Source organism: Ruditapes philippinarum, unplaced genomic scaffold (genome assembly GCF_026571515.1).
Source record: "Ruditapes philippinarum isolate M1 unplaced genomic scaffold, ASM2657151v2 ctg1068_1_1_1_1, whole genome shotgun sequence".
Taxonomy (NCBI): domain Eukaryota; kingdom Metazoa; phylum Mollusca; class Bivalvia; order Venerida; family Veneridae; genus Ruditapes; species Ruditapes philippinarum.
The window spans coordinates 580,240-602,348 of record NW_026864182.1 but is presented as its reverse complement, the minus strand read 5'-3'; the positions used below and the strand labels follow the sequence as shown (position 1 = coordinate 602,348).

The following is a 22,109-nucleotide window of genomic DNA, read 5'->3' as shown; positions in this document are numbered from 1 at the left end:
GTGTAAAGAGTAGCAAAATAGCTTTTATTGTTACAGAACTCGATATTGTGGTTGTTCCACAGCGTGTCCTAGTAAAGCTCCGTAGCGTTACGGCGACTAGGTGACCTTTTCATAGTAATGGTATATAGGAAAAAAAAAAAAAATTCAAATTTTTTTTTTTTTACACTCAACCCAAAATTTTTTTTTTTTTTTTTTTTTTTTTTTTTTTCAAAATTTTTTTTTTTTCAATTTTTTTTTTAAACTTCATTTTTTTTTATATGGGCACCAAGACTGGACGAGCACCTGTGATTAAACATTTAAAAACTAAATGCCTTAAAGCTTTAAATTTACTTAAGGTTTTATCAAGTACAAATTGGGGATCAAATTCTTCCACATTACTGAAATTATACAGAAGTCTTATCCGATCAAAATTAGATTATGGTTCTGTTGTATATGGGTCTGCAAGAAAATCATATCTTCAAATGCTAAATACCATACATCACCAGGGTTTACGCTTAGCTTTAGGTGCATTTCGCACCTCACCTGTAGAAAGTCTATATGCGGAAGCTGGGGAACCATCGCTTCAACTTCGTCGAAAAAAGCTATCACTTCAATATGCAACTAGAATTTCATCAAATAGCAAAAATCCAGCCAAAAATATTATTTTCAAACCAAATTATATTGAAAAATTTGTTAACAAACCAAAGGAAATTAAACCATTAGGCCTTCGTTTAAAAGATGATTTAGATAAACTTAAATTTAATTAATTAACCGTACATTTAATCAATGATGTTATATTTTCGATCCTTGAAGATCGTTCAGCACGACATTATTGTTGTGTATACATGTTTTGTGGTATTTTTAGTTTCTTGTATTTGGCCATTTTCAACTTGGGTGGTTCCAGTATTCCTACTTGAATACTGTATAATCACCCTTAGGATATGTTGCCTGCTTTTTAAATTTGTCTTTTGACGTCTTATCTGTGATATGCAGGCATCATAACCTCAGATCCCCTTTCTAAATTCCATTTTATTTAGTTCCGCCCATTGTTTTCTCGTTTAGGGCAAAAGCATTCTTTGACTTGGGGACCATACGCCGCTTTTCATGGAATGGCACTACTGTGTCACATTGAAGGTTCCATGATAACCGTCGTATGAAAGCATCTGCGGATGTTTCTAAATTCAAAATTTCACCATTTTCGTGTTAAATGTTGAATTCTGCTTAAGCCGGTGCTAGGGGGCGTGGACGGTAACTTGCACTTTCCAGTACCGTCCATGAACAGGCTCAATCAAACCGAGCCTGCAACATTTTCAATTTTGTTGTGTTGGACTTTCTTTAGGGATTCTGTTTTTCTCTATTTTAAAATTAATCCTGTCAGTATCCTTCAAAATAACGATGAGGATGTTCCACCTTGGACTTATAATTCCCCTGAAATAAATATTAACCTTTCAAATATAAAAAAGACATCAAATTCACATGAACATTTCAAAGAGAAGTTTCTAGCAATTAAGGAAGAACATGAAAATTTTATACATGTTTATACGGACGGTTCAAAGGAAGGTTGCAAAGTAGGTGCGGCTGTGTATGAAAATGATTTTACATCTAGTATGAGGTTACCAGATAATGCATCAATTTTTACTGCTGAAGCAAAAGCTATAGATTTAGCATTGTCATACATAGAACAGCATACCCATGATAAATTTGTGATATTTTCTGACTCGCTTTCTGTTTTAATATCCATTAAAAATAAAAAATCTGACAATATCATGATAAAGAAACTTCTTTTGCGATTTCATGATATACTTAAAATAAAATCTGTTAAATTATATTGGATTCCAAGTCATGTAGGTATACGAGGAAATGAAAAAGTAGATGCTTTAGCTAAACCCATCTCTTGATGTGTCACCATCTCTGTCTTTGTCAAACCGCCAAGATCAAACAGTTCTTCTTCGATGCCGAATTGGACACACTAAAGTTACCCATTCTTATCTCCTCACGAATGACAATGCCCCTTTCTGTGTAGGCTGTAATGAAAATTTTACTGTCAAGCATTTTCTTCTGGAATGTCATGATTTTTCACAGGCCCGTAACAGATTTTATAATGTAAACTCACTCAAAGAACTCTTTAATACAATTCCATCAAAAAACATCATCGATTATTTGAAAGAGATAAACTTGTATTCAAAGATCTGATTGGCTCTTTTTATACGCCCGTTTGAAAAACGGGACGTATTATGGGAACGCCCCTGGCTGGCGGGCGGGCGGTGTCCAATTTTGTCCGGAGCATATCTCCTACATGTATGGAGGGATTTTAATGAAACTTCATATAAATGTTCACCACTATGAGGAGCAGTGTCGCGCACATGAACCAGGTCTCTAGGTCAAAGGTCAAGGTCACACTTAGAGCTCATTGAAAAATGCTTGTCCGGAGCAAAACTTCCACATGTATAGAGGGATTTCAATATTACTTGGCACAAATGTTCACCATTGTGAGGCGGAGTGTCGCGTGCAAGATTCAGGTCCTTGCGGTCAAGGTCACACATAGAGGTCAAAGTTCAGATAAAAATATGAAGATGTGTATATGGACCATTTAGTCATCATTTATTGAGGGATTGTAACACAAATGGTCATTATCAAGACTATGGCTGTGATAAATATAATTTAGGTCAATATATACAAGGTCAAGGTCACTAAAGATGATGAAATATCCAGATTTTGTAAATAGAATTTAATCAAAGGGAGACAACAAAGTTATTACTTTGTTCGTAAATGACTTACACAATTACTCCCCTTGATCTATTTTCACTTTCAATTCTAAAAATAGAATTTAATCAAAGGGCATGAAATAATCCTCTTTCTTGGACTTGAGTATGTTCTAAAGAATGTAACATTTATTTACACATGTTTCATTCATTGGTCAAGATTCTTAACTGTAATAACTATGGTGTTCTGTAGACTTGGTATTTGTTCATAAAGATCATACAGTAATTACCTTATCAAATGTAAATACTTTCTCATAGAAATTTAATTATATTTTAATTTTCAAGTAAATATCAGTTCAGCTCATTCAAAGATTAAGAATTGTAATGAAATGTATTTCCCGAGAATAAAATCTTAAATCAGAATTTTTTAGTTATTAAATTACATGTACTTTTTATACGCCCGTTTAAAAAAAGATAAAAATATGAAGATGTGTATAGGGACGATTTAATCATCATTTATTGAGGGATTGTAACACAAATGGTCATTATAATGACTACGGCTGTGACACATGTACTTTAGGTCAATATATGCAAGGTCAAGGTCACTAAAGATGGTGAAATATCCAGATTTTGTCTGGAGCATATCTCCTACATGTATGGAAGAATTTTTATAATACTTTATGGAAATGTTCACCACCATGATATGTATTGCTCCATGCATGATCCAGGTCAAAGGTCAAGGTCACACTTAGAGCTCATTGAAAAACGCTTGTCCGGAGCAAAACTTCTACATTCATAGGGGGTTTTCAATATAACTTGGCACAAATGTTCACCATAGTGAGGCTGAGTGTCGCATGCAAAATTCAGATCCCTGCGACCAAAGTCAAGGTTACACATAGAGGTCAAAGTTCAGATAAAAATTTGAAGATGGTTATAGGGACCATTTAGTCATCATTTATTGATGGATTGTAGCACAAATGGTAACTATCATGACTCTAGGTGTTACACATTTAATTTAGGTTAATATTTGCAAGGTCAAGGTCACTGGAGATGATTAAATATCCAGATGTTGTCCGGAGCATATTTTCTACATGCATGGAGGAATTTTAATGTTACTTTTATAGAATTGTTCACCACCATGAGACGTAGTGCCCTGCACATAAACCAAGTCTCTAGGTCAAAGGTGAAGGTCACAGTTAGAGCTCATAGAAAAACACTTGTCTGGAGCAAAACTTCTACATGCATAGAGGGATTTCAATATAATTTGGCACAAATGTTCATCATTGTGAGGCTGAGTGCCGTGCATGTTCATCATTGTGAGGCTGAGTGCCGTGCATAAAATTCAGGTCCCTGCGACCAAGGTCAAGGTCACACATTCTGTGCATATCTTCCCTATTGATTTGTTTTAAGGTTCATTTAACAACACAGTGCCAAGAATAAAAACTTGCTTGCTAGATAACACTTATCCATAATGCCCCCATCTCCATCTAAAGCTTTTTCGTAAACGGGCGTATTTTGTGACTATGGCACCCTTGTTTATTTTTATTTACAACGTTTTACATAATAGTTTAAGCCTATTTTAGCATTCGGCACGATATGGCCATTTATGTGTTGACGTGCCGTAAAATCCAAACAAACAAACAAACATCAAGAATAATCATGTGTGGTCTCTCTGGACTACAATACCTCAAAAAGTGATCTTTAATCCACGCAATACCCAATATATAAAATTCTGGAAACAAAGTGATCCCTCGAAAGCATTAATCACAACAAAATTACAGAGAACTGCAGACTCGGTTTGATTGAGTATGTATATAAGGGATAATGAATACGTGCAACATCCCTCACGCCCCCTAGCACCGGCTTGAGCGGTATTCAATTCTCAACACATCAATGAGTATAGTTTGCTCCTTGAGGACCTTGTGCCACGATATATGCACGAAGGAACTTCTCTGTTTGACCCTTGACAATAACCAATGGGGGATATCATTACCAGCAGCATTAGCACATGCAAGGACTGTAACGCCATCTCGAAATTTGCCTTCCCTACCCGGTACATTTCGTTTGCCCGTTTCGGTAAAAAAACCTTTGACGGGCTATGAGTCAAAGACACGTTCGTCTCGTCAATATTACGAATGAGGGGAACTCTGGAGGTTAAAGGTGCTGATCCGCAAAGTATTTATATGTGACCTCAATATTGAGCGTTCTCGCGCAATTAAGCGGGGTAGGTGTTCTCAAAGAGAACCATCAACCCCCGGTGCTAGTGGGCGTGAGGGATGTAACACTTATTCATATCCCTCATGTACGGACTTAATCAAATCGAGTCTGCAATTTTCATGTACTTCTGTTGTGATTAATGCTTTCGAGGGATCACTTTATTTCCAGATTTTATCTGGTATGCCATTTTGAAACGGTGTCTTAATCTTCTTTGCAAGAGCAATGCGAGACACCTTCATGTATAGATGCGCCCTAGTAATACCAAATTATATTCCAGTTTCTTTTCCAGGACTAGTATCTTCGGAAACCCGTCCTGTTACTCGGTCAGACAGTGTTGACTTTGGAACTGAAAATTCCTACACCTCTAATAGACAAACGACCACACTTAATGGCGGAAACTGCGAGTAGTAAGTTAGCTAGGTTATATTGACATCTTACACCTTTGGACCTTCGTGCCATCTTTCTATTTAGATTAATTCAATGAGTGCCGCCGGCTGTCGTGCATTTTAAGGTTTCAACATTGTTCATTTGTTGAACGATATATGCTCAATCCCATTTATATCAACTTCCGATATTATACTTTGAATTTTTGATGCAGATCTTAAACAAAATTATGTAAGACAACTAACTATAAAAGGCAAATTATAGTTTAGATATTCTGTCAAAAGCCATGTGATAGAATAATTGAATTACAATGTCTCTTTTAAATAGAGGGATTGTGTCATACATTGAAAAACAATAACGGCGCGTGATCGCGTGATTAATTTTCAAATGCGTGTTTTCTTTTATGGAGAATAATAAATATTGCATACCACTATTAACTCATGTGGATAATTCTTTGAAATTTTAATTTTTGTTTACTTTATTATTTTTTCCCGATAAAAATCAACATCCTTATTTTTTTTTATTAAAAAATTTTAATTTATTTTTTATTTTTTGTTCGGTATTTTAAAGGGCCAAATAGGATTTTACCCTTTATTTTTTCCCTAGTACCCAAACATTAGTTTTACAGAACAGGCTGTTTATAACTCGTGTACAAATTCATTTATAAATTTTCATATTTTCCTCTATATTGTTCATATACAATAAAATATTATCAAGATATGATGATAAACTTTCTCATTAAGTACTCTCGGAAAAAATCCTAGCAATCATTTCCTTCGCTTGATACCTTTCCAGTTGATTTCCTTCATTATTAATCATTTATGGTGAAAACAAATTTCTTTTAAAAGTGTATTCATTTTAATGTCGTCGATGATTTCTCAATCAAACCAAGTCTGCATTTTTTTTTCAACAGTTTTGAAAAGTAAACTTTGAATTAATCTGCGTGACAAGATTACAATACTTTTTATCTCGGCGTTTTTGTCATTTATAAATGAATGGATTTCTGTCAACATGAGTCTTGCACAGTGGCTATTCTCTGCCGTTTCAAGTAAAATGCAATTTGAAGTAAATCTGCGGAAAAAGATGATCAAAATACTATTTTCGAACATTCTAATCAGTTCCTTTTCAACAATTATTTAGAATAAAAAAATGCTTCTGCAACCGATCTCCCGTTTTGCTAACGTCCATGGTCACTTGAACAGACAACGGCGGCACTGATGATAACGTTATATAACAACGTTAATAAATAATATTGTTTTGCGACAGCGTAAAAGGCTTAATGTAGATCTACTGTATATTAAAAAAAATACATAATTATATTTATATCAAGAAAAAAGGTAAATATTTTCTTCAGTAGGCCTATAAAAAGATATAGAATCTATTTAGATCGAGCTAGTCCATCTGCTTTTTGCTAGCTTGTATTCACGTGCCCGATGTTCCCCACTGAGACATTTAAATTCTAAATGCGTGTAGGGTAATATCGGACGGTTTCAAATTTACAAAAAAATGAAGGAAATACTTTATATTTAAGTAAAACATTAGTCTAAAAATAACAATAAAGTATATTGTTTCAAGGCTACTATTTATAAATTATTTTCAATTTCAAACACGGGAGGGTTATAAATTGTTTTGTACCTATAAATTATTGGTGATGCTCCGATGTAAACAAAGGTAGGATTAGATTGTGACATCATTTTCCAGATTTTTAGCCAATTAAAACGTCGAAAAGTCAGTGTGACGTAAAATATGAAGTCACTTATGAATATGAAAAAAAAAACCATCCGCTTCGCTACACAAGACGACAGTGATACACGGTAAACAGATAAGTCGCAATTATAACAAAAAGTGTCCGATTTGGTACGGTATCCGGTACTCTATATGATGTTCTAATTGTTTATTTAAGAATTGTACTTACCCTTATTTCGACGTCAGTTTAACTTTTTTGTCGTCCGGTTAGCTCAATAGGTAGAGCGTTGGACCGTGAATCGGGCGACCCGAGTTAGATTCCCGGACGTCGCAATTCTCTCTCGGTGTGATTGATCATGCAATCCTTTCTACGGTCATTCGCACTGTACCTCTGCTCTAGCATGTACAGCAGTAATTAGTTCCTTGCGAAAGTGAAGGCAACTTGTACTGATAAACTGCTTGACAGCATGCCCAGGAACGATACGGTGGCTGAACTGTTCTCTGGTAAATTCATTGTGGCTTTCTGTCGTGATCTACCAACTCCACCACCACCTATATTTTTATCCAGCAGTAAACTAAAGCAGCTAAGTGCATACAAAATTGTAGTATACAAAACAATATCAAAATACATAAATGTTTATTATAGAAATGTACATGAACGACATAAAGTTCTACATAACTCATTTGAAAGACCAGATATCTTGATATTGGACGCCATTTTTAAATGAAATTGAGGCTTAAATTTATATTGTGTACTTTTTTTACGTTATTGTTGAAATTGCTGTAAGTATTGTTTTCAGCATTCAAAGCTTTTGTAGCATTGCTTTACTTAACGTAAATCAAATATACTTAAAATTCATATGGCGGCCATTTTGAAATTGGCGGCCATCTTGAATAAGCAGAGATATTTTAGGCCAACTTCATTTTAAAGTCTACATGGTCTGGGCATAATGAAAGTGATAGTGTCATGATTGTATCACTATTTGCACTATTTTGAAAGGAGAAACCTTATATCTCGCCCCACTTATATCTTTTTCTATTAGTAAATATAGTAAATAAATCCTGTAATTAGTACATAAAATACATATTTATATTTTTTCACATCATATTGTAGGCGCATCTAATGACCACTTACCCATTACTTATAAAACAATATACAATATAAAATTATGCTAAGCTTAAAATATACATGTAGCTACAAGATTTAAGCATAAACAATAACATATAAAACATAATATAACAAAATAGAGAAAAGCAGAATCCCTGAATCCCTAAAGAAAGCCCAACAAGGAAAAATTGTAACAAAAAGTCCTTTATAATGTATACATAAAATAATAATTCATAAAGAAAACCCAAAGACACCATGCTTGCGTATTGATTTAAAGGGCACTTTATCACGCAAGTCAATGCTCTACATCAATCCTTTTCCAGTTTACGAAATCTGCGTCAGCAAAAATACTATAAAATGAACATTTTACAAGAAATAGAGGTAAAAAAATAATATATCTTGAATTAAAATACACTAAAAACCAACATTATATGTCCTCATTTTTGTTCAAAGGATGAGCGTACTGCATTTCATAATGATGTACAACCTTATGGAATAATAAAAGAAGCACACTGGCAGTAACAAAAGTTATCACAAGAACTACAGGACATTTGGAAAATCGAGCATAAATTTGTTAGTTTTATATTTGCAATTTTGCAATATAATTAGGCAGTTATGAATGGCAAGGATGAAGATCAAAAAAGACGGGTCAATATGTGCGACTTGGCATATAATTTCGAAATTTTACTCAAATCTACTAGATTTTAAACAAGAGGCAATGAAAAATGGACTATGAATAGAGGATATTGAATGAGTGTAAGTTCAATAACGAATTTATTGCACGAGTTGAATAAAATTATATTATGCGAGCCTCTGGCGAGCATAATATTATTTTATTCAACGAGTGCAATAAATTCAGTAATGAACTTACACGAATATAATATTCTATTTATCACATACCCAAAATAAGGACCATTTAAAGTGAAATAAGAGTCAGTTTTTATTGACGCGCCTATAGTATAACGCTTACATTTAGCGCGTATTTACACTATGTTTGTATAACGCTAATGACGTCACGTCAAAATATATGCACGGCCGTGCAATACCATATTTACGGAGTCGCAAAATCGGCACGGGTGTGTGATAAATTAGTCTTTGACACATAATGCAAGAAATAAGGCAAGCTTTATCATTGAACTTAAATTAAGCAATTAAATCTCACCTTTTAAACATGAAAATTACCATTTTTGCAAAGTGTTTATACAATTTGTTTTAACGAACACCGTGATAGTTATCACAAGAACGCCTGACAAGTTATCATAAGAACTCCCCCGTGGTAGGCATAACTGGTTAATGTCGGCAGGTATGAACGTTTATAGTGTTGATAGAAGTTAGATACAATTTCGTCATTTTAATGTTGATTCTTACACTCCACGTGATTTTGTCTATGACCTTCATGGTCAATACCTACGCACCAAACCTCCAAAGAGGTGTTTAATGGCCGATACAACCGCTGATATCGATATTATTTCTTAAACAAATACTTTATCTATTATTTATGATCACATGACAATAGACAATAAAACATTATCATTGTCATCTTGAAGCAAATAATCTCATAATAGTAATAATAAAGCAAAATTCTGGAAACAAAGTGATCCCTCGGAAGCATTAATCACAACAAAATAACATAAGAATTGCAGACTCGGTTTGATTGAGTCTGTACATGAGAGATAATGAATCAGTGCAACATCCCTCACGCCCCCTAGCACCGGCTTGAGCGGTACTCAATTCTCAACACTTTATAGTGTTGGCATCAATGATCCCGAAGGACCAGAAAATATAACAACACTGAAGTGAAGTACGGGGCAACTTTTTACGACTGCCACACGGCACTTGACACCTGCTGTTGTGAAGTACAAAATTCTGGAAACAAAGTGATCCCTCGGAAGCATTAATCACAACAAAATAACATAAGAATTGCAGACTCGGTTTGATTGAGTCTGTACATGAGAGATAATGAATCAGTGCAACATCCCTCACGCCCCCTAGCACCGGCTTGAGCGGTACTCAATTCTCAACACTTTATAGTGTTGGCATCAATGATCCCGAAGGACCAGAAAATATAAGTTTTGATTTGTTTTGTTTAAGTTTCTCTTATCTTTTAAATCCGAACATCTTTGCATATAATCAAAATTCATATCATAACATTCTTTAACTAAAAAAGAAACTAATAAAGATTTTCCTATGTATAGCTGACCAAATATAGTCTCAATGTAAATACAAAATGTAAACCACGTGATACTTAAAGGAAATTATACACTTACCAATGGGAATGCTCCTTCTATCGTGAATAAATAGGAGAGTTTCTGCGGCAAAGTCACATTGTCTGATCTTATTTCTTCAAAACCACAGAGATGGCTCTCAGAATAGAGCGGATATTTACAGTGATAGCTGCCTGTCTTTTAACTACTATTAATGGAGGTAAAGGATTTTATACGTAAATAAAAATATATGGTAAAAAATTCCTGATGTTAGTATAAGACACATATAATTATATCGCTCTTTTATACACTACTAAGTCGGTGCATGCTTCTTTGTAGATAACTGTTATATTTAATGCTGACATTTCAATAGAACTTTCAACTAGTTGTTGCATTCTTTTTTGACAGAGTTCAAAAGTATTTTTTACAATATTATTGCATTACAATATTAAGTTTTTTTCCCCGAAGGTCAATGAAATATTTTAGTACAGGGCTGCAGGCTTGTCAATATATCAATTCAATAGTTATTTTAATGCAACTGAACACTTTATTACTCACGTTTTAAAAAAGCTCAGAAATATTCATTAGATCTACGTACTTTTCAATAGATAATTGAAATATTCATTTCTTAATATACTGCTGACATTGATGAAATTTAAAAAATAAATTGTTAAATAATTCAGTAAAAATATCAAATATTAATATGCAAATAAGGGAATCTAGAGAAAAATGGATAAATCACTGATTTATTTGTATACTTTTACCAGTGTATATGACAATGCTGTAACTGTGTTACTATTACGTATTTCATGTAAGAATGCATTGACGCCCCATCATATAGCGGTACTCTGAACGTGACACTGGACGGATATACATGCCAGCGCTGGGACAGTCAACAACCTCACCAACATACAACAAACACTTCCAATCACTTCCCGAATGACGTTTCCGTTAACGAAGCTCATAACTATTGCAGAGACGCCGATGGACAGTGTAAGGCCATATTAACCATTTACACGTGTATTGTATCTATTTATAGAGTCTTTTTTTAATTTAGAACTTTTCTATTAATTTTCTGTATTAGTTCAGAAATGATTGTTAGAAAGACGGAAACGTATGAAAATAGTATTGTTTACTGTATCATAATTTATACTGTTTAAGTGGATTGGTCTATAATGAGCATACGTTTAATAAGTATTGCGAATAGCTATAAAACAAAACTAAATATATCGTCTGGTTACTCTCAGCGATTTAGTATGAGCATTTTATATGATAAGCAGTAATACGACCAACGCAATTTTGCATCAGTTATAAGTAGGATACATTTAAATTGTATGAAAGGATATTCGTTATGTTTACAGTTATTTCAACTTGACAGCTTCTATTGCCATGGTCCTGATACCTGTTTTTCATTTTATATTAATAAAACTCTACTCAATATCATTATAATGTTTTCTACATTCTGGTGATGGTGAAAGTAATTGAATAATTAGTGAAAAATGATGAAGATCTGAAAAATGTTAGTTTTTTTTCAATTTCTCACGTGAGTCACACTTTTCAGATGAAATTTGGTGTTATACCACGGACTCGGAAATAAGATGGGACTATTGTGTCAGTCATTGGGATATCTGCTTAGTAAGTTTCATTCATTTATAAATCAAGAGCTAGTATTCATTATAGTCTAAAGAAATAACAACATTTATTCTTAAACGCTGCATCAGACGGTGTCGGGGTGCTACTAACTGTATGTACCAATGTATTTATAATCAATCTAAGACTAAGAACTTTTGCAATAGAACGTTTCATTTAAGACATTAAGTTCTTTTGTTATGGTTATTGGGTGTTCAAATATCTACATGATCGTTTTTGTGGTTTCCTCATTTCACCTTTAATTATCATAACAATTGTTGGAATTTCGCTCGGCAAGAATTCAATTTTATTATGCTCCCCGAAAGGTAAGCATAAAGTCGACGCTTTGTCCGTTCGGTTTTCCGTCCGTCCGTCCGCTTCTTGTCCGGGCCATTACTCTGTAAGAACAAGAGGTATCAACATGAAATTTTGTAGGTAGATAGATCTCATTGGTTAGATATGCAGTGCACAAGAACCATAAGTCTGATATGCCTTATTTTCAAATTATTGCCCTTTGTTCATTTTTTTTATACTGTGAACTTTGTCCGGAACGTAAGTCTAAAACTGTAAAAGACATCAACATGAAACATTGCAGGTAGATAGACCTTATTGGGTAAAAGTACAGAGCAAACAAAACATAACTCCGTCGTGCCTTATTTTGGATTTATTGCCCTTTGTTCATTTTTACACTTTGTACTTCATTCGGGACATTAGTCTGAAACTATAAGAGTTATCAACATGACACTTTGTAGGTACATATATCTCATTAGATAGAAGTGCAGTGCAGACAAACCATGACTCTGCCTTGCCTAATTTTAGGGATATTGCTCTTTGTCCATTTGAACACTTTGAACATTGTCCAGGACATAATTCTAAAAGTAAATAGATTTGAACAAGACACTTTGTAAGTAGATAATTCTAATTGGGTAGATGTGCAGTGTACAAGAACAGTTACTCTGACTTGCCTAATTTTGGAGTCATTGCCCTTTTTTCATATTTACATTTGGAACTTTTCCGGGACATAATTCAAACACTATAAGATATATGAACAAGAAACTTCGTCGGTAGATATATATTATTGGGTAGATGCGCAGTGCAAAGAACAATTACTCTGTCTTGACTAGGTTTGGAATTATTTCACTTTTAATTTGTCCGTGACATAACTCTGAAACTACAAGAGGTATACTTTTTCTGTGTCCAAAACCTATTCGACGACCATCACCCGGTTCAATCAGTTCTTGTTTACATTGTCTTGTTTAAAAGGAGCATGCTGGGGCAAAATGTTAGGATTGGTGCATCATTAACCGGTTTAAACTCCCCAGTAGAGCTTATAATACTGAACGTTCCAAAGCAGTGCCTCCCTGTGTTTGTTAGGTGTTTGTCTCATTTATTGTTACATACAATTGTAATGACACTTTTGTGTCCCATCTAGTGTTTGTCTTCTACAATAAGTTACATCCCTTTCCCTCTAGTTTTTTCAATGTTGCTCCACCATTCCCTCTTGCCAATTTTCCTATAAAAGTACTAACACTTTTAGAAGTTTTACACAATGCCTGGAAATATAAGCAGGCATTTTGTAAAATGCCTATTGTATTTATGTAACAGATATAAAAAACACTATCCTGTTTAAATTTAAATAAAATGTGATGAGAAGTTGTTTTTTATTTTTTTTTCCGGAATGTTGTTCACGTATATTCACAATTAAATAGATGACCAGTAAATATCTGAATAATGCCGAACTTTATTCTCGAAAATTACTGACAGTCTCTCACCCCTTTTCATGGTTGATACTTATTTCATTTACTACTAATCCAAATGACCAGATATAACATTTATACAGTCATACATTATACCACCTCTGGTCAAATATAATGCATTCAACAAACAGCTTAAATGATTCCAGGGAGTTTCTTAAAAAGTAATTATAAAATGCCTGATATACTGCAGGCAATTTCTTGAAATCTTCATTACAATTTCAAAATTGAAAAAAAAACACCTAGAAGTTAAGGAATTTACAAAATGACTAGCCACTTCAGTAATTTTACAAAATGCCTAGGATTTCAGTGATTTTACAAAATGCTACTACAACAATCATAGCATTCCATATTTATTTATAACTGTAAATAAAGACTAAGTATAAAAAAGAAACAAGTTAATAATAACGGATATAGTCTGTAGTATAACAAAGATAATGACCGATTTATATACACATGTATCTATAATTGAAAACAAAAAAACAAAAACAATAGATATTAAATAAAAGATAGATATTTTGTGTAGTGTTGCAGTACTAAGTAGTTTAATATCTTACTTATGTAACATATCTACCATGAATTTATATTATGTTTTACTTTCAATCAGAAGCCTATTATCTATGGAGGCAAATGTCAAACGTTGCCGGAGAACAAAAATTCAACACACTGCCCAAACGACACGTCTTTCTACTGGTGCAGCCCATACCTCGCTCTTACAAGTATCTTGTATGATTTGGAATGCGAAACATATGAATGCTGTCCGGCTTATCTTCCGACAACTCACCAATCTCTGTCAACATGGTCAAGCACGGATTCTCCTGAACATAATGAAAAAACAGAAGCATGCTGTCCACCTGCAGGTTTGGAATCATTGGTAAAAGCACAGACATCCCTTTCTGGCCAAGTTGAAGGGTCTTCAATAGCTCCCAATACCTCTGCAGAAATCGCAACACCGTCTTCAAGTTGCAATCGTTGGACTTGTAACTTGTATTTTGTTCATTTTGTACTATTTATGGCGGTATTTTTCGCAACTACATGCACAAAAGATTATTTATGAGCATCTTCTGTCGGCGCAAAAGTATGAACAATTGACCCTTTCTAACAATGTCTTTTGAGTGGTGCAGTGTCTTTTTTCTTTCACATAATGTCCTGTTGTTTAGTATATTGATGTTTTGTTATCAATTGTTGTTAGGAATATTGTTCTGTAGCTGCTGACAGTATTGTTGGCAAAACATTATCATCAAATTATTGAAAATATATCTTTCAACAAGAATGGTTTTGTTTTCTGTATAATCTTAGCGGTTCCTTGCTTCGTGCACTCTTATTATACAGCAAAATGCGCTTATTGGAACCTTGCTTGTACAAATGAATGTTCGCATCAGGCATACAGGCCGGGCATAATAATTGAAAGGAGCAATTGTCTGACTTGGCTGGTAACTACTAAAATATTCATGCTTGACGTAACTAAAGTGTGATAGTTTTTGATGTTTTAAAGAAATATATTTAGTTGGGTTGAAAACTTTCAGCGATGAGTTAAATAAGCAAGAACACCAAATACGAGGAATGATCAAAGCCGTAGATTCAATAATATTTTTTGAAGCTCATATTACAGATTCTATATAAATGCATAGTTTATTCTACTTTAAAAAAAAACAACATTATAACAATTACTCACATAGCGATCTGCAAATTCAAATCGCAGCAAAGATAGTAATGCAGATACTGCGCAGTCTGTACGTTGTGATAACGTCATTAGCGTTGACATCTAGACACATTCAAATGACTTCCTTCAAAGCATTTACCAGTTTATGCGACACAAGGCCAGTGCCTTCGAACCTACTGAGTAAATCAGTATGTTCTCATACCGCAAGGAGTCAATTTGTTGAAGAACTTTAGGGTGTCGCTTCCGTAGGTGTTTTAGCAACATAAACGTTTGACTTATGAACTGATGTCTAATTGTGGTGGGGTAGGGAAAGAGAAATATACACAATGAAGACAAAAACAATGTTTTATATAATTAACTCAATTCAAGAATATGCGTGATGAAAATAAATGTTATACAAAAACAAATACATTTATGGAAATTCCAGTAATTTACTTATAGTAATCTGCGTTTACCGCAGCTCATTATTCATACATTTGAAAGTAATTGCATCTTTCTACTTAGATTCTTTGAAATTCTATTTCTTTTAAGCATTAGTTTTCAAATTGATATTATTAAATTAGATTCATTACTATAACAAACAATAGATATATGCAATACTTTAGTAAAAATGTTGTAGTAAAACAAACAAGACTTATCCCATAAAAATTTCGGTAAGGCGCAAACGGTAGAACATTATTTTGTCTTGTTCAAGCGCCTCCAAGAACGTTAATCTTGTGACCCAGCAACAACGTGTATCATTTTCAAGATCGACCTGAATGTTGTAAAGCGACTTTGCCACTCGCAAACTTATGTTTTACTAACTAGTGTCATTTGTAGAGTTAAAATTATCATGTTAAATGTGCCCGAAGGAGACTTTCCGAACTGTTAACAAATGTTCATGTTAGCTCCGTTTTCCGGACGCTTGGATCGAGAGAAAAAACGTTGCAACTACAAACCACCGAATCTTGATTTGACAACAATCCAGAGTTCAAATGGCTGCAAATTCAAGTCCATGAGACTTTTTGACAAAAATTAAGTAACAAAAAAAGTATTCCGGTAATCATAGCTCCGCCGGGTACATTATATTTCCAAAATCAACTTAGATATTATTATTATTATTATTATTATACCGAGCTCTTTCTTAAAGATATACTATGCTCAAATTTGATTTTTAAGGATATTAATAATTGCTACACAGTCTCTTTGTATGTTTAAAAGAAACATGTTTTGACTTCATTTAAAGTAGATATGTTATGTTTTGAACCCTACACACTTTATTTCGTCACCATATAAATTTATTACCCCTCACTTTTTTCGTAATGCTAATTTCCCATAGGCCTCTGGGAGTTATTTTTACTGTTAATGCAAGTGTACCACGTGACTAAGAATTTTGTACCGTTACATATAGGTAACAGTATTTTTTAACAGTATAAAATCTGGTCACGTGGTCTATTTTCTAAATAAAATGAAATAAAATTGCCGCCATTTTTCCATCGATTCATTCTTATTTACGACGTTAAACCCAGATAGGACATCAATTTCTTCTCTGGAGTAACTATGACACTCATAAAATTTAGTTGTTCGCACCCGTGTGTGCTTTTCGCGTATAAAATATCTTTTTGTTGAATAGTCAAAAAGTGAACATCCGTTTCCAACGGAAGTAATTGCAATGTAAATAATTATGTGTCAAACTCGAACATGCGGAAGATTTAAGTATGCAACAAAGGATTATTTAAGAATTTTAATCAGTGAAACGTTACAGATATGGTGGACAGACATAGGATATCATCGTTATTCTGTCAAAAACCATGGTAAGAATATTCTGGAAACAAAAGGATTAGATTTCACAGATCATAACCGTGTAAATGGGTTAGTGTTTTGTTTTCTAAATAAAACCTAGCTTATTGTATGTTTATGATTTGTAGATATCATCACTTGCTTAAAAAATAAAAGAAAACTTCTCAAGTAGGCCTAAAGTACACTTAAAGGACAGTTTAGTTATTGTTACTCTTGGTTTATTTTTGTTACAGTTAGATTTAGTTGACAATTTCAGATCATCACAGTATTTTTGTTCGGGGAAATAAAATAAATAACACATGGGTTTGTGAGTAACAGTAATACTCAGGTAACAGTATTCTCCTCGGGATGATATTTTTACTGTTACCCACAAACCCATGTGTTATTTATATAATATAGTGTCATTAAAAAAAACTGGCAGTGTTTTTAAGAAAAGACCAACTTTACTTGACCTGTAATAGGGAATGCCGCTTCGCATACATAGTTTTTTCATTATTTTATTAAAATTAAACATATTCAGTAAGAATTTCATGGATTTCAATACATTTCTAAGATAAAAATATTTTACCAAAAGATGAGCATAGTATATCTTTAAGTATGTTAGGCTGTATCTTTAGTCTAATATGCTGCTAGGCTGCTGGCTTCACGAAAAAAAAAGTTAAAGTAGGCACTGCGGATAAAAGCAAAGCAATGCTGAAATTGTTATTTAATTATTTCTAAATTGACATGATATATATATTTATTAAGTAAATTAAACATTAGCGAATAACGGGTTAATGTATAGATTTTTTTAAATGTATATGACCATCGATCCGTCTTTCCCTTCATATTCTATTCATTATTGTATGATATAATTCTGATAGTGTTATTTTGTTAAGTTTACTTTTATACGCAGAAAGGTCGTAAAATAATATTTTTTTTTGGAATTTGGTATTCTAGCTTGTGTTCCCGTTACCTTACAACGCATGGCGGTATTCAAGATATACGCTCGTGATAAACTATCTAATCAAATCACTTCATTTATCTTTTTCTCTTAGAAAATGAATATAAAATACGACAGTAGATCATTATAATCATATAAATCTGTTGAATGTTAGAATTTATAAAGAGGTTACTGGTATTTCACTTTAAATGGTTTTAATTAGCGATTATTGTAAACAATGGTTTGCTAGTAAAATTGTCTTTTTGACACCAACTTGTTCTCTTTTTTAATATTGATCAGTAAGTAAATAAGAATAATCATTTTTTATAATTAACTAGTATATTCCAGGCTAATTGTGAGACGAACCCTAAATGACGTCTTTATGGGCGACGCCTTTTCGAAATGGACGTCATGTCAGGTTATAACGTTAGTCAACGGGAAAAATATAATTTTCACATTTTGACCATATTACTGACTTTTTGAAAAAAAAAGTAAAACATGCCTAGAGATATTGACCTAAGGGTTAACGTGACATTGATTTCAATGATTTTACTATTCTATTTAATACAAAATGAAATATTCAAATTTGGTGGGACAGACTGTAATATAAAATCAGGAGTTTTTGCGAATGCTTATTAAACAACTTTTGTCAAAATCTTTCTTACACCTTATTGATTATATGCCAATTGTGATTCACATGAATTTATTATTAGAAGGATATTTAGCTAAACTATTCTACAATTTTTATTTAAATAATATATATATGTCTAAATGAAATTCATCTTTTTATTTAAATAAAAATTGTTCGACTGTGTTACTATTTATTAAAATATTCAAAACTACTTTCACTTTCGGTTTTAAACTAACAATGGACGAACAATCACGCGTGTTGAACGAAATTGGGTTTGTAAACCACTTAAGGATTGTTAGAAGCAGTGTTTGATGCATGTTTTGAGTAAAAATGATGTAATGGCTATTTTGCCAAAAGGGTCTGGAAAATGTTGAATTTTTCAAGTGGCCCAATTTGCGTTTTGTGCTATGACTTCCATGTTCAAGCCGCCATGTTAAAAGAAGGGCGTTCCCATCATGCTTAGAGTGGTTTCACACAGAACAGTAAGACCGGTGTACACAATGGGAATTACTTGTCAACTACATTGAAATTGAGGGGCGTGTGTTCAAACCGCAGAAGAGTCAACTTCTTTTTTCTTTCCTTTTTTCACTTTAACATTATTTGGGCATCTCTCAGATCCCTTATAGAAGAAAAAAGGGTTCGATTTTAATTATATAATTATTGTTGGTAATTATTTGCTAAATAATACCAACTGTAATAGGAAATATGATACCAGATATTTTCCAGGTTTGATAAAATAAAAACTACAATTCAAAAGTATTTTATGTTTCGCATGATCAGTTTGCCAAATAACATTTTAGCAGCATTTGCTGAAATACGAAAATGACACAATGGATCATTAATTATATAATACACAAGATATGTTAAGATACATTCATAAATCTAAGCGCATCAGAAGTGTATATTCGATGTGCTTCTGGTGAACAAAAGCAATCTTTATAATTTCAACCTATAATCGGTTATAGTAAATAGGGAAAATGTCAGATGTTCATCTATGTATTCATTTCTCTATTTATTAATTAGTTCAGTTCTCGGTTGCATTTTTGCCTGGTAATTCAAATAAATTCATTATAGATTATTATTAATTCAAAATATTCTAATTGTTCTTGAATAATTTATATCACTTTCGATGAATGAATTTTAGATCAACTCGGCGGGGGGGGGGGGGTATTCCTTGATTTATGTGAAGAAAACATAATGTCTACAAAGATAGTTGTAAAAAGTACCCAACACTGTTACCTATGTCTCTGATATAAATAATAAACACACAAACAAATAAATAAATTTTGAAAATTTTTGTAATATTTACGGGAAATCACTGACCCGCAAATTGCGTAGCTTATCTACACACTATCACTTATCTATTTTGCTTTAATCTTTTAAGCTACAAACCTGTTTTAAAGAATGATTCAGTAACAACATTAGAACAGAAAACGCCCTATATTGGATATGATGATAGGGGTTTATAATTTATTATCCCTTGGAATAGACTCCAAAGAAAATAGAGACTGCAAGTGTCAACTATTTGCTTGAAGAATTTGTATAAAGAGGATAGGAATATATAGAAGTCAGCATAAAAAATTAACTTATTACGAGCTCGAAGAGCATGTATAAAAGGCCTGCTCCAAAATTGAGCATTACTTTTACGCAAGTCAAAAAGTATAATGGTAATGAAAATTTTGAACGGAACTTGTACTGAGGGCAGTGGTGGTAATTTCTGGGGGAAATGCTGTCTCATCAGTTTGGAGATCAACTTTATATTTGTACTTATGTTGATTTTTTCAAGTGTTGTAGGTCTTACATTTGTCGCATTTTTCCTTCTATACTGTATATACGATCCGCATCTATGTCGGAGTAAAAGTTTATTCAGCCGATACTTTAGTAACATAAAAATCTGAAAACAAAATGATCCATCGGAATCATTAATCACAACAAAATTACACGAAAATTACAGACTCGGTTTGATTGAGTCTGTACATGAGGGATAATGAATACGTGCAACATCCCTCACACCCACTAGCACCGGCTTAAGCGGTTCTCAATTTTCAACACTTAATAGTGCTGGCATCAATGATCCAGAAGGACCAGAAAAATATAACGGTATATAAAGCTTACGGGTCAGTTCTGGAAAAATAATTGGGTCACGACACCCATCTCCCGCCCCCATCCATATCTTTCTTGGCTTAGTAACAAGAAAGCAGAAATCGTGAATGGTTTAATATAAGCACAAAATCGATGTAAAACCGAAGTTTGAACAAAACGTAAGTTAACGGATGGTGCTCGGGCCAAAGCATCTTTGTCTAAATGAGCGGTATGCCCCAAATTCAAACAAGTATTGAGACATAATAGTACATGTATTTATAATAGTGTTTATACTAGTGTATAAAGCTTTAGGCCTATATTTCTGGATTTCATCAATATTGTTTATATCATGATTTGTATAGTTACACAATGCTAGTATTTAAAAAAAATGTAATTTGCATATTCAAGGGGGAGAATCACGCCGTTCGTTACCCAAACAAACAAGATGGCGGATGCAGCCAAAAAGTAGGTTTTTCTCTTTTTTTTCTGAAATTCGTGATGTTCTAATGTAAAGGTACATATTACAACCTTCTCCACAATTTTCCTGGCACACAGGATTTTATTTCATGATGTTTCGTCCCTCACTTCATCTGAAATGCGCGTCACAAGATTCGAAGCGAGAGAATTTTCCACCGGTTTGATCGTGGTAACGTACGGCTTTTTCTGTAAAATTCACTGTTTCTTTTACATATATGTATATTAGCTGAAACTACTGACTTTAAAAAGTTGTAATATGTTGTCAAGTAAGCAATCATGCCCATTCTGGCTAGATTTACTGCTGTAAATATTAATATCGGGCATTTTCTGGAAAGGATAACGTATGGCGTACAAAATATCAATGATAACGTACGGCGCATTTTTTCTGATTAATTGATTTTCAATTTAATAGAAAATTTATTTTTACAAGACATAACAGGATGTGTAGAGCCAAATTAGGAGACTGAAATAAATAATATTAGTGTCCAGCTTTATTTGTCATCCAATGAAATTTCTTAAAATTCTTTGTGTAAATGTTCATAGAAGAACAAAAGTCGATGATATATCAAAGTCCGTTCATAGCAGCCTTCTATTTTTCATAGTGCTTCATAGAACCGCGTTTGTGCAAATGGACAGGTAAAGTGACGAAATAAAGTTAATATATGTAAACGAAACAGTGCATTTTAGAAAAAAAGCCGTACGTTACCACGATCAAGCCGATGGAAAATTCTCTCGCTTCGAATCTGGTGACGCGCATTTCAGATGAAGTACGGGACAAAACATCATGAAATAAAATCCTGTGTGCCAGGAAAATTGTGGAGAATGTTGTAATATGTACCTTTACATTAGAACATCACGAATTTCAGAGAAAAAAGAGAAAACCCTTCTTTTT

At 33.3% G+C, this 22,109-nt stretch overlaps 1 protein-coding gene across 1 annotated transcript; it reads left to right on the top strand.

The window, feature by feature from the left end:
- Positions 1 to 10,433: 10,433 nt before the first annotated feature.
- Positions 10,434 to 14,908, top strand: LOC132724754 (uncharacterized). Its single transcript, XM_060709712.1, has 3 exons — positions 10,434 to 10,500; positions 11,842 to 11,915; positions 14,271 to 14,908. Exons 1-3 carry the CDS (start codon positions 10,434 to 10,436, stop codon positions 14,718 to 14,720), a joined length of 591 nt encoding a protein of 196 aa, XP_060565695.1. The 3' UTR covers positions 14,721 to 14,908.
- Positions 14,909 to 22,109: the final 7,201 nt, after the last annotated feature.